Consider the following 14588-nt stretch of genomic DNA (forward strand, 5'->3'; position numbering starts at 1 on the left):
AGATCTCCATGGCAACAAGCAGTCAACTACGTAAACCACAAGGGCTTCCATTCACTGAATGTTCAGCTGATCTGTGACCACCACAAACACATCCCACAGGTCTGTGCAAAATTCGCAGGGACCATTCACGACTCCTACATCCTGAACAGGTCTCAGAACCCTGACATCTTCCAGGGTCCACGGAGGCTGCAGAGTTGGCTGCTTGGGGACAAGGGCTACCCACAGAGGACGTGGCTGATGACGCCCGTGCGGCAGCCTCAGACTGCAGTAGAGCAATGGTATTACGACCCCTGACATTGGTGTGACCCAGACATTGGTGGAGCAAACGATAGGCATTTTGAAAATGAGGTCCCGGTGCCTTGACATGTCCGTTGGAGCACTGCAATACAGCCCACCAATGGCGCCATGCATCATCATAGCTTGCTGCCCGCTATGCAACCTGGCGCTGCAATGGGAGAAGGACCTGGCTGAGGAGGAGATGGAGGAGCTGCACGTCGTCTCCGATGGGGATGTCGAAGGGAATGATGATAATGAAGTCCTTGAAGGCAAGAATACTGGTGATGAGGGCATCGCACTGGCCAGATGAGGCAGGTGCACTCAGGAGGCCCTCATAGCTGCAAGATTCATGGAGGATGATGACAAGTCCTGACATCCTCACCTTGCATCTGTGAATGTTTGACTTCTGTGTGGCTGATGGCAGCGCACATGCCCTTAGTGCTCAGGCTCATGTCATGGAGACACAGTGGAGGCCTTAATGGCCGCTAGATTCCAGGAGGATAATGATGACATGCAGTGAGGATAGTCCATAGATCTTCATATTGTCTCTGTGAATGCCTGACTACTGTCTGGCTGAGGGCAGCTCGCTTGCACTCTGTGATAAGGGTCATATCATAGAGATGCAGCTGTGAAACTTTAAATGCACCTGATCCTTTGTCCATCTGAGCATGGCATCACCAGTCACAGATGCTGAAGAAATGGGGTCCAGTCCCACCTCATAGGTGCTGAGAGCACACAGAGAGAATGACCATTGATACACAGGCATCACTAATGTGTCCAGTCAGTGTGAAACCAGTCCATCACTTTGGTCTGAAGGTTACACACTGCGCAGGGAAGAAACCCTGGACTGAGATACCTGCCTTATTTTGCTCCTGCACTCCATTTTGTTGTGTGCCAGCTTGTCCTGCATGAATACAGATGGAGAGAGTGTAAGGAGAATGTCTGCCAGGCCAAATGAGAAGGATGCCTGGCATGTGTGGGTGGAGAGTGGTGCCATGGACGGGATGAAGACACGATTCGCAGGGCAGATGAAGGTTTGTGTGAGAGAGTGAATGGTGATGTCCCTTGAACTGGCAGTGAGTGAGATCCCTGTGGATATGTGATGGGTTTGTGAGTGTGTGAGTTGAGAGTGATGAGAAGAGTGACTTACCCTGGCAGAACAGAGCAGATCATTCATCCTCTTCCAACACTGGGTGGTTGTCCTCTTTTGTAAGAACCAAGGTTTCACATCTGAATGACAGGAACAATGCTCATCAGAACAAAGAGCCATAGGCGAGGAGACATTCTTGGGAGTTTATTTACCGTGGTGAACATTATGTATACATGATTAACACCCGTGCCCAGGTTGTGCAACTACATCTTAACCTTTGGAGGTGTCAGCTGTGGCTCAGTTCATAGCACCCTTGCCTTTGAATCAGAAGGTTGTGGGTTCATGTCCCACTCCCGGAAACCAAGAACTGTGAATGTACTCGAAAGAGTTATAATCTGTGACTGTTGATAACTCGAAAGAGTTACATCTTAACCTTCCTAGCTCTGCCGCTATGTCTTGGTGCGCCCCAGACATCCACAGCAGAAGTGGAGGCAGTCTGCCTACTGTGACGCCCTTTCTGTGAGGACCTTGGTGGGCATTCTCTGGAGGGCCAAGATCTGGAAATCCCCGGGCAGTTGAGGCCCTGCTGTGTGGCAGTGGCATCCTCCTCACCCTGTGGAGCTAGAGCTGCTGGGGTCACAGAAAGAGGGGATTTGGATGGGCTAGACACTCCCCGAGTCACCTTGGTGGATGGTCTGTGCTGTAGACCTGCTGATCCTCCTCCTTATGGGTGCCCAAGGGTCCCTGGCTGACTCCTTGAGGAGGAGGGGAAGCTGGTGTGAGATCGTGCTGGCCTACACCCATCTCATGTTGACATTGTTGGAGGCCAACTATGGCATCAGCGATGGAGTTCAGCCCGGGCAGCAGTGCAGGATCAATGTCCTAGACCAAGGTCTCCATGATGGCTGCCATCCTACCAGTGTTGACCTCGGAGCGTTGGCATGCTGGCGCCATCACCTCAGACTGAAGGCGGGCAGACTCCTCCATAGTGCCTTGCAATCTGAGGAGTGCAGCGGACATCCCTTCCTGATGTTCCTGATCTTGCCTTTGCAGCTCCAGCAACTAAGGTATGACTGAGTCTAGGGGCTCCTCATCTGACTCGGACTCAGCAGATTTCTGGCCTCCAGCAGTCCTCTGAGTGCTGGAAACCTGGGAAGTCTCTGGTGCACGCTGGCCTGCTGTGGATCAGAGTGCACAATGCGCTCACCAGATTGTGACCCCGAGGTTCCTCTAGAACTAGGTCCCACCGAGGTGTGTGTCTCTGCGCTGGTGGAGGTTGTGGGTGAATGCTGTGACAGGACTGCAATTAAGGCGTCATCAGATTCTTCTCCTCCAGTGTCTTTAGGGCTTGAGTCGAGGAGCTGGCTCAGCTATTTCCCAGATGTGCCTGTGAAAACAAGGAGAGATAATTAGTGCGTGGCAGGGGACTGCGGAACAGCGGGGCTGACTCACAGCATGATTGCCTGATGGATGTTGCACTGCTGGATCCTCACTTGGTTGAGCACTGCCGACCTCACCATCAGCACAGGAATGGTCCAGATCGTCACCAGCCAGTTGGATGACTCTATTTTCGAAGTCTGTGAGGACCTTGATGTTGGGCATTCCTCCACCAGTCTGTGACCTCTCCATTTTGTTGTGTACCAGCTTGTCCTGCATGAATACAAATAGAAAGAGTGTAAAAAGGATGCCTGGCATGTGTGGGTGGTGAGTGGTGCCATGGACCGGATGAGGACATGTTCCACAGGGCAGATGAAGGTGTATGTGTGTGAGAAAGTGAATGGTGATGCCCCTTGAATTGGCAGTGAGTGAGATCCCTGTGGATGTGTGATGGGTTTGTGCGTGTGTGAGTTGAGAGTAATGAGGAAGAGTGACTTACCCTGGCAGAACGAAGGAGATCATTCATCCTCTTTCGGCAATGGGTGACTGTCCTCTTTTGCAGGTCATTGGTGCTGACCACCGCTGCCACTGCCTCCCATGCTGGATTTGTCACCTTGCTTGCTGGTCTTCACCCAAGTGGGAGTAGAGACTTCATGGTGGGCCTCCACTGCATCCAGTAGGTGCCCAAGGGAGGCATTGTTAAATTTGAGGACAGCATGTTTCCTTACTTTGGTAGCCATGACTTTGCAGCGGTCTCCAATCTCTTAAAGAGAGAGAGAGCTCTGTGCAGGGGCACCCTTTAAATATTGTGCCCGGATTAGTGAAGGCCTGAGGTGACGGCGGGGCAGGTGATTCAGAGGCCGCCCTGCCAGCAATCCAGCATGTTTCCTGGGAATGCATTATTAATGAAGTGGGATGCACCGGGAATGGAACGATACAGCACGAAAACCTGCCATTGTGGCCTGTGGGTAAAATGTCCTTTTACCCACCCGCTACCACACTTTGTGCAAATCTGGGACGATTCCGCCCATAGCTAGTTCATATGAAGCTAGTAATTATGGTGTAGTGCACACCTATATATTATCAATTGTCTGAGCAGAACTATCAGCTCGCTAAGGCCACCCCGAGTGTTTTATCACTGCAGGACAGCCTTTTTTTAAAGTCAGTCAGCCCAAGACCAATTTTTCTACTGGTGGGAAGAGCATTATAAAATGTTCTTTAGTATTAGGAGAAGTTCTAAGCAGGGAGTACACACTTTCTCCACAGGAAGAACAGAAAACTGGATGGAAAGTTATCCTTGTTGCTCTTGTACACCTAACTATGGCTGGTTCAAAAACAGCACTGATAATAATCTTGATGTAGGTCAATTTGTCTGGGAAATGCTGTTTGAATTTTCTGCTTACTTTGGTTATTCAGATCATATTTAGGAAGCTTTTTGGTTATTCTTACATGCAGGAAGCTTTTATTTCTTATTTGTTCATAATTCATAATACCTCTCCCCACCAACAGAAAATTCACCCCATGGTCAACTAGCCCACCAGTACTCATTATCTGAACTCACACATCAATATTTGAAATTGAGCTCTTTAAAAACAAGTGTGCAACTGCTTAATCCATTACTTTGTCTGTTATTTTAATAAGGGTGTTAAACTGTTTATTTTCAATGGTTTAATATCTCCACTAAGCAATAAATAGAGGGATTTCATGTGACATAATTAGCCAGACCTGAAGGGAGAGGAGAAAAGAAGGAGAGCTTTGGAAAACTGAAATGGGATCCAGCATTGTTTAAGCAACTTATCAGTGAATAATCACAAGTTTTTAGGAACTATTAGAACTTTGAAAATAAACAAACATACCTAAACCTTTTTCTGCTGTTATAATGTGGCGGATCAAATCCATGAGGGAAACTTGATCACGTGGTCACAACTGTCTTGCAATTTGTATTTTATTTCGAGATGCGTGCCTTGAATTCAGAAGTAATAAGACTACCATGACTTCAGAGGTTTTTAGAAAACTAAATTAAACATTTATTACCAAAAGAAAAGTTTTCAAGCACATACTTAATTTTACAAATTACTATTATAACTCCTAAAACCTCTAATAAATCTGGCTTCCAGTTACACCCCTGTTAAGGGAATAGTAAAAACAAATCGATAAACAGACCCAGGCAAATCAACACAATACCCTGGACAGTCACATTCAAAATGCGTTTTCTCAGCTTCAGTTCCTGAGACAGCAACTTGATGCACAGAGACTGGAGGCTTTTCACACTTGTGTTAAATCTTAGAATGCCTTCTCCTCTTAGGCACAGCCTCATCTCCTTTATACATGTTTCTCCCTTTTTAATGAAAATTCTATTGTTCTAATACGTCTTTGCAACTTTACTTGTCTCATAATGTAAATCTTTCATAGTACTAATTTTATCAGTAACCTTTGGGAAAAACAAACACATTGTTTGGCTTAGCTTCTTCTGGCTAGGTGTAACATCTTACCATCGCTTTGAAATTTAGGCTACTCTAATTTATCTAAAAATGCAAATTTTCCTTACACCTCACATTTTAAAACTTCAGCCATGTTTACATATTTAGCATTTCAAACCTAGGTTCTTGTTGATAACTCAAAACCTTCAGACCAGCTGTCTCCAATTCAATTAAATCCCGCCCCCCCCCCCCCCCGCCACACACACATACACACAGAGAAACTAATCCAAACCCCGCTATTAACCCATTTCTACCATAAATCACAATAATTTTATGAAAATTGTTATATTTTCATGACAATGCACTACAAGTTGATAAATTGATGTGACTATGACTGATCCAATTTTATTATAAGGGATACATTTTCTTCTGAAGTAGAAGAGATAAGAGTTTTATCAAAATTATTCCAGCATCGGCTGGATGACAGCTGAGTAGAGGTGGAATGCTTAGATTTGAACCAGATGGCCCTTGGCCTCCAAACCTTTTGGGGCTTAGAATCCTTTACAGCCCTTGACCTGACTGGGTGGCAGAGTGCTTGGCTAAGCAAGTGTTTCTAAGCTGGTGTGGCTTCCTTATCCTTGCTGTAGCCTGTTGGTTGGATATGGACCAGTATTGATAGTGATTGTGGCAGGAACTCCGTGGCCACCACCCATTCCATTGTAGGTAGAGCCACCTATAGAGACATATAGGTCCTTGTTAGCAGAACTGAGTTAGTGTAATACATTCATTTAATGCATTCATTTGTAAATTTTCATCAAGATAATTAGAGAAGAAGTAATAACGTACATAAAGTGTGCTGCTGATGAGCACCACAGTAATAATTTTCCTTTTTTTTTCAGAAACCCTGGTACGTTGGTGCTATTAGGAACGTCAAAAATACGTTGACCACAAAAGGGAAATGCTACCTTTTTACATGCCCTAATGTTTCTCAATGACATTGTTTTGTGCATATTAAAGCAATGCATAAACTAATGGAAAAAATCTGATTTTAAATAATCTAGCTACTGTTCCAGGATAAGTTGGAATGATTCTTCGCCTGGTTATCTTGTAATGAAATCCAAGCATTTTTATATTCATTAGGGCCTTTTAGTTTAAGTGGGAAAAAAACAATGTTGTATACAATTTCTTTATTAAAATGTGTTAAGCATGTGTTAAACATGTGTTAAGCATGAGTCAAATGTATAATCAAAATATATAACTATTTTGAATGTTTCAAATATATTAACTGAACCAATATTTTGATGTTATATTTGAGTCATGATATGCAATGCCTTCTTCATGGAGACTAGGCCAGGATAAGAGTAAAGCTTGAGTATGTCAGTCCAATTTTGATTCTTCCTCAAATTGACAATCCAAACACATACCCAGTCAGTACAGTTGTTTTTTAAAAATACACATAATAATGTTTTTAAAAAATTTTTTTTGAAGTTTGGATTTTACCCAATAATTTTGTTCATACATTTTGCTACTCTTAAAAATGAAAACTGTAATAGTAGACCAGCTGCCAGTCCATGTAACATCTCAGTGTACTGTATTCAAATGAGCTATGGTACAGAAGGTTGGCCTATTTGATGGAAAAAGGGGAATCATGTGAATTAACCTCATCAAATGTAGATCAGCATTTCTGAAAAAAATCACATTTTTGTTCCTAAAAGATATACAATTGAAGTTAATGTTTTCTTTGACATCAACGTAAATCATAATGGAGACTTGATGATAATAATCAAGGGATCCAGTTGCAACATTTATACTGCACTTGGAGAATGTTGCAAAACAGCTTCAATTAACAATGATGCTGCAGTTCTACTGTAGCAATTTTGATCGCGCCATTTTAATTATGTTAAAGCATTAATTAATCTTTCAACACTGTACCTGATGTGAAGGACTGAAGATTGTATGGAATAATGCTAGATAAATCTTTTTTTTCTGTTACCTAAATTTACTTTGCAATGTTTATCTTAGACCACATGCATTTTAATTCCCTGAAGTTAAGAATAATTCTGTATCAATATAGTGATGCTTGCACTATGGACTCTGTAACTGACATACCATCTTTCTTTCTCTATTTCTCGCAGCCCACACAGGAGGGAACTGTGCAAGGAATGAGAATGGACAGGGGAGTTTCAATGCCTAACATGCTGGAGCCAAAGGCAAGTCTACAGAAATCAGCTTTAACGGGCATTATGAACAAATAAGAAATAAAGAAATAAAAGCTTCCTGCATATGATAAGAATAACCAAAGTAAACAGAAAATTCAAACAGCGTTTCCCAGACAAATTGGCCTACTTCCAGATTATTATCAGTGCTGTTTTTGAGTCAGCTGCTGAAGAGCAACTGGGATAACTTTCCATCCAGTTTTCTGTTCTTCCTGTGGAGAAAGTGTGTAGTCCCTGCTTAGAACCTCTCCTGATACCACAGGCAAGATTTCAAACTTAAAAAACGCTAATGACAGTTAGCCCACATCCTCCCATTGTGTCAGTGACTTGTATCATCATGTCACCTTTTCTAGTGATAAGTATGCTAGATTTGTACATCATTTTTAGAAATAGTCATTCATTTTCCCTTCACACTGCCAGGGAATGAGTGGGGACAAACCGGTTTGCAAGGGGAGAAAAGCTGTTGAAAATAGATTTGTAAAATAACTTCCTAAGCATATAAGTAGGCAAAAAATTGGCATGGATGACCTGATAGCTTAGTAGATTTTATGCTTGTATCCTATGTGTATAGATTCTGAATCAAGACTCAGAATCTCATTAAAATAAAAAAAAATGCAGTGGATACTGGAAATCTGAAATAAAAACAAAGTGCTGGAGAAACTCAGCAAGTCTAGCACAATCTGTGGATAGAGAAACAGAGTTAAGTTTTCGAGTCGAATATGACCCTTTGTTAAATATTAAAGGGGGGCCCAGTTATTTTACTGGGAGGAAAGTGCAAGATATTCACACGATGACCAGGGCAGCTATGCTGACAGTAGATAGATTGTTAGTCTTCAAATCACAAGGAGGTGTTAGGAATGTCAGGCTGTGTAAACTGTTATTTTTAAACTGTCTATTTAATTCCAAGGTAGAATGGAGTTTGGGATTTAGAAGATAGTTAATCAGTATTTCCACCTAGATACAAGGTCCATGTGATTCACCTTGCTACGGAGATGGGCTTTGAGAGTAGAACAGGCCAAAGAAAACCATTATACTATCAGCTTACAGGGTTTTCTTAAGATCTCTCTGAACCTCACAGACCAGTCAGTCTGCAAGAATCTGGGAGAGAGGGTGAGAGAGAGCAGAAAGATAGTGGCAGTTAGTCCTGCACCTTAAATAGAGAATGTGCAGGCCCTGTCGGTCACCACATGAAATGTGGGCGGGAGCTCACGCTCAAATTGAAGAGATCGAGGTCTGTGAGGATTTAAACAAGATTAGAAGATTTCCCTAGCTTGGCTGGAGGGAAAAATCTCCAATTCATCTCTCACCATGAAAGCCAGTTCTGGTATTAGAGGTTACCATGCAGGGAAAGGAAAAGAAAGGAAGCAAGCCCTCAGGAGCCAAGAATCACTTTGGACTGGTTCCTGGAGGATGTAGTGTTCACTTAAGAGACAGAGTAAAGTAAAACCATAGAAGGGAATTTCCTGTTGTTTTAAAAATTAAAAGGGACACCTTTTCTGTAGTTTAGAATAGTGTTTAGACAATGCTGCTTTTTATTTGTTTATTACAGTAAAATCTTGTGTGTAATCCTTCCAGTCAGCCACTGGAAATTTTAATATCTTTCTAGAAGTATTCAGTCTCTACAGGGATCATAACAGTGCCATATCGTATAGGTTATAATGAGAGGGCCTAAAAAAGATGCTTGTTAACATGTACTTAATGGAGATGAGTCGATCATATTGAATTTTCCTTACTGATATAATTTTACTTACACTTCAAAGATTTACCCTTATCAAGTGCTTTCAGTGACCAACAGGGGACGCAGCAAATTACCAAGAGATGTAGACAGAACAAGACTGGAGGTGAGAGCACAGTCTACTCATGAAAGAATTGGGAAATAAAAGGTGTTATTTGGGACTTTGAAAGAGCATCTGATCTGAAACTAATAAATTGGCGAGTAAAGCTCTGACTTTCAAGCATGTGACCACCTGGATGGAAAAATCTCGTGCCACTGGAGTCTATTAAGAAACAATAAATGGGTGGTGCAGTGCAAGCAATTGGTGCTGTTTTATGTCTTCAGTTCAGCACGTGTGTTTCACATCGGGGTGAGACACTAAATGTTCAGTATCACAAAGATAAGTAAAAATGAAGAAAACTGTTCTGTCTCTCTACTTATGCTTGCGGAGAAATCCGCAGTACCCATATCACAGTATTTTTATTGCCTTTTGAGTTATGCCAGGGATTTGGCCTCTCTACCGTAGCAAGAAAATCATTCCAGATATGAATCATTCTTTATTCGAAGCATATTTCCTGATATCAATCTTTACTTGTTCCCGCAATTGTGGTCTAACTGAAAGTAGCATTCTGGATTAACCCTTTTCTGCTCTGCTTAATAATTTGTCCTCTCTCATCTGCTTCCTTTACGGACTGTCTCTGAACTCAGTCCTCTGACACTACTGATCAACTGTGCGCATCTCTGCATTGTTTTCCCAGCTCAATGTGTCATGATGACCAAGACTGAACAGAATATCTAAAATGCATTCTCACCAGATTAAGTGGCATTGGGAAAGAGAATGGCACCCAGTTAGTCAGTGACTCGAGAGGAAATAATTGCAAAGGTGTATTAACAAAAGGGCAATATAAATCCCTAATTATAGATAAATAAATGTGACTTCAGCATTTTTGGATTTAATTACAAATAAACTTTCATAACTAACTGCTTTTATCTTTATCCTTCACTCCTTTAGCGTCATCTGGCTCCTGAGGTTTTTTACCAGCTGTTTAATATGACTATCCAGGAGTTCAACAGATTACCACTTTGGAAACGCAATGAGCTAAAGAAGAAAGCTCGCCTCTTCTGAACCACGCAATGCATGTTGGAAATGGGATGACTGCAGAGGCTAAATATCAATGTAATATTTTGTGGGAAAAGCGTTCCAGAAGTTAACAAAAAACAAATCTCTGAAAAATACCTGTGCTACAGCAGGTAACCAGTGTGAGGTCTGAGAAATTGATATCCACATAAAAGTTGCTAGGATTTTGACCTGAGAATTCTATTGTGATTTCCTTAATAAAATGAACCACAGTAATATCATCTCTTGTTAAACAATAAATTGCTCGGATCTTTCTAGAATTATAATAGATTGGATATTGTAATGAGTTGGACGACTTTCTTTTCTTTTGTAATTAATTTGAATACTGGGCTTTGGAAACAGATATAAATATTTAGCCATACTACTCTAAGCAAAGTACAGCAACCAGTGTTCTCTGCTATGCACCGTGAAAGCATGGGTTTGTGGTTGGGGGAAACAAGGGGATTAATTTGGAGCTGGTTTGTACAAAGTTATGCTTTGGACTTTATTGCTTGAAACCTTTTACACTGTGTGCTGTAGTTGAAACGGGTCTATGTACAACTGCTATACACAATAGTCATATCAGAGAAAAATATACAAGAAAAATGAAGAAAGGAGAAATGTTCTTCAAAGTCAGCAGCTCAGCTTAGTGAAGGAATGGTAAAATATCTAGCTTTGTAGCAGCCATTAATGTGTTACTTTATTCATTTGTATTGAAAACAAAACAAAGAATGGTGGAGTTATTGCTCGGGTATTTTGTGTGAGTTTCACATTGTTTTTGTGTCCGTACTTGCCTTAATGTTATGAATTGTCACTTGCAAGATTCCCAGGTCAGTCCTTTTTCATTTAGTACATTTGGGACGTTAAGAGAGCCATACAATGACTATTTCATATGCTTAAGTCCCCATGCTTTGAATTAGTGGGCCAGTTTTCATATCATTCCCAGCTGATCTGTAGTTAATAGCCTAGAAATTACACTGTGACAGATTAGCTTAGGTTGGGGTTGTATGTAATTATTCGGCACACGATTTTAATCAGGGCAGTTACCATTGGTTACTGTCTCTATTAAAATAGTGCATAAAGTAATTGATACAATAACGTTGCATAGTATAATTTCTAGACTAATATAACTCCACTCTATAAAACAAAAAAAAATTACATGTTTCAAAATGAGATACAATCTTTAAAAGATGCTGCAGTATGCCTGCCAAAGACCTGGTTTAAAATGATTCAGAATGGGTAGAAAATTTGATTTGGTTTGGTTAGGAAAAATGACTATTTGTTTATGTGTACAAAATATAGCATAGATTCGGTTGAAACCAGGCATGAGAATATACCACTTTAGACTAAATTTTAAACAAGTTGAAGAATACAATAAGGTAAGTACTTTTTGCTATCTGTATTCCAGATAGTTCTTTTCTCGATATAAATCATCTGCCTCCCCTTACAAGGCTTTAAATGTATTAATTCATTTCAATGAGAGAGGATACATGAAAATGACAGGAAGCAAAGAGCCTCTTATAGCTTTGTCAGCTCATTCTTTTAGAGGCAATGGTGAGTTTGCAGTCAGCTTCTAGAACAACTGAATGATATTTTGTTTTTTAAACACTTTTCACTCAATATTACAATTAAATATTCAATGAAGTAAACCCAACAATTCACACTGCACCTAAAGGTTATAACTTCTTGTGTTCATAAAGGATAAAATGTAATTATGAAGCAATTAAAATTAATGAACAGTGGATAATATATCTGATATCCTAACCCCAGATAATTGCATTTCTTCAATCAAATATTTAATTTGCATTTTTAATTTATCAGCATGTTCTTGTTGTAGAATTGGAATGCATTTTCTATTTTTGATATGGTTTATATGATACGGCTTAGCTCTTTCTCCACCACAGTAGTCCCTGCTGCAAGTGTGGAATTAACCCCTCCTACAAGCAGTGCAAATTCTTAATGATTGCACAAAATCGCTATGATTTCTGCTCGTGCTGCATCCAGATACATATTTGTATCTAACCATTATAGATGAAAAAAAGCATGTTATTGCACCAAGACTGTAAGAAAGCCAATAAATGCTGCAAATACACAATGGGTAACTTAACATCCAGAGGAGAAAGCCTGTTTCAAATGCAATCCCAGCTCTGATTTCAGAGACCCACTTAAACACTAATCTTCCTCTTTCAGGTGCTAATCAACCTGCTGTGCATTTCCAGCACATTTGGACTTATAAGGGCTGGTTTTCCTCCCACTGCTCCCCAAAGTGTGCCCTGCCTGCCATGATTTGAGCCCATCTGTATTTTTGAGTGCAGATCAACCATTTATACTCCCCACTCCACTCCCTGCAGCACATTACATCTGGATTGAGGAGAGGAAAGTTGAACTTCCACTTCAGAGGTCTGGAAATGGTGATCCATTCAGCATTGACAGATGAAAGTTAGACACCATTTAATTCCTCTCAGGAAATACCCACTGAATCCCTAGGCAATGCAAATGGGATGTGGATATTTGGTAATACACATCCCTGCTACTATTCTGCTTTTCTCCTGAAAACTTAGTTGTTTCCAGGGTACAAAGCAGAGGAAAGTAGGCCTCATAATCTCTTGCAAGTGAAGCAGTGGCTGATATGTCCTGATAAATAAGTAGGTTATTTTGATAATGGGAGCTTAAGTTAGTGATAAGATAAGGGATATAATTCTTAAAATCAACAAGTATTGCACCTGCCCGATGTTATTGTATGGAGACTTGGCAGAAGTCAGTATGTTCAGTGCTTTGTCTAATTTGTTAGATTCAGTGTACTCAGTTTAAAAAAGGCCTCATTCAGGGTGCCTCTGGAATTGCAAGTTCAGTTCTCCTCTGTCCACTCAGTGCTTTAAAGTTGCAACTACTAGCATTCTGATTTCATGAAGTATATAATTTTTAAAATAATATGCAGTGAAGGAATTTACATTGGAAAGAAGAATGATACTGCTGGAGCAGCTAAGGGTGGAAAATATGGCCAGCTGTATTAAATATTTTGAAGTTACCTTGTTTTCAGCTTATCAATGAATACCATTAATAAAGCAATGTTGTTAGTGTTTTATTTATTGTCTTCACTCTTTAAATTAGTCAAGCTAATATTCTGTGTGAACAAAAATGTGAAGAATCACGTTGACCATCCATTTTTATGCTGTATGGTGAACGTGTGCTCAGTGTTTGGCAATCAGCATAATGTTGGCGTCATGCTTTTTGTTTAGAGTCTCTGGGGCATGCCTTGTGGTTGCTTGGTAATAGTTATTGAACAGCTAATATGTGTTGTGCAATATGGAGCAAATATAGAAGTAAATTAACAAAGATTTTCAAGCAGCAGACTGAGTCTTTTGGTTAAACTGGACTTTATTGTTAGTATTTTCATGAGACATAGTACCTGGCATTTTAATGAAAGGTTCTGTTTAAGATCTAAATACTCAAGTTTTAAAAACACTTTCATAAAACAAGTAAACACACTACATAGAATTTACAGCAAAGACACATGTTCAGCCCTATGGTCTGCATTTGTGTTTGTGCTCCATATGAGCCTCCTCCCACCCTACTTCATCAAACCCTATCAGCAGTCTCTACTTACATTTTATTTTAAGAATGCAACTGAATCATTTTTAATATCCTATACACAGTGAGGGGACTGATCCATTTTATACAGACTAGGCTCCGAGGACCACAGTGCAGTGAGAGGCATTGTAAGGACCATGAGTCGTCAAAGCAACTGAATAATTGCACTGAAGTTATTAAAGCTTTGAGTTGGTAACCATGGCTGTAAACCTAAATACCTGTAACTGAAATGAATTGCACCAGGTAATTGCAGAACAAATTGAAAATGATCAGTAATAAAGGGCAGATTTCAGGGTGAGATTTCTGACTTCCCAAAACCCATCATCGAAGTTTCATATTTCTGGAACTGACAAGCTACCGTTGTGAATTCCCATTGCATTCTAACTTTAATTCAAAAGACTGTTTAATAAGTGAACCTCTGCCTTACAAAATCACCTAGAATGTCAAGGGTGTATATAAATGTCAGCATGTGTCTAATATAAATGCTGTTTATTTTCTTTGGTGTCATGGTACAATACCCCAGAACTGATCAAGAGGTGATGTAGAAGATCTGTTCTGAACCCAAGAGGAACTTTTTGAGCCGTTCAACATTACTCCACCTTCCATTTTACTTTGCCATTTGTGACCTCCATTCCAGTGCCTTCTCACAACAGCGCAACCAAGACAGTTAACTTGCAGGGTGCAAAAGTGCAGGTGGCTGGTTTGGGGCAAGGGAAAATTCAAACTGATCCTATCCATTGGTCAATAATTGTGTTTGAGACAGAGTCGCAGAAGCAATTCTCAGCAT

At 40.7% G+C, this 14588-nt stretch overlaps 1 protein-coding gene across 2 annotated transcripts in view; it reads left to right on the plus strand.

Annotated features, from left to right (window-relative positions):
* ablim1b (actin binding LIM protein 1b) overlaps positions 1-13295 on the plus strand; it is a 266319-nt gene extending 253024 nt beyond the window's left edge. Inside the window, exons 20-23 of one of the 2 annotated variants that reach the window (XM_078564687.1) lie at positions 6063-6070; positions 7299-7373; positions 9140-9220; positions 10106-13295. In XM_078564687.1, the coding sequence (XP_078420813.1) occupies positions 6063-6070; positions 7299-7373; positions 9140-9220; positions 10106-10219 (278 nt within the window). In that variant the 3' untranslated portion in view covers positions 10220-13295. The remainder of the gene's footprint in view (positions 1-6062; positions 6071-7298; positions 7374-9139; positions 9221-10105) is intronic. The other variant, XR_013579734.1, reaches the window with a different exon arrangement.
* Positions 13296-14588: the final 1293 nt, after the last annotated feature.

Source organism: Cetorhinus maximus, chromosome 20 (assembly GCF_964194155.1).
Source record: "Cetorhinus maximus chromosome 20, sCetMax3.hap1.1, whole genome shotgun sequence".
Classification (NCBI taxonomy): domain Eukaryota; kingdom Metazoa; phylum Chordata; class Chondrichthyes; order Lamniformes; family Cetorhinidae; genus Cetorhinus; species Cetorhinus maximus.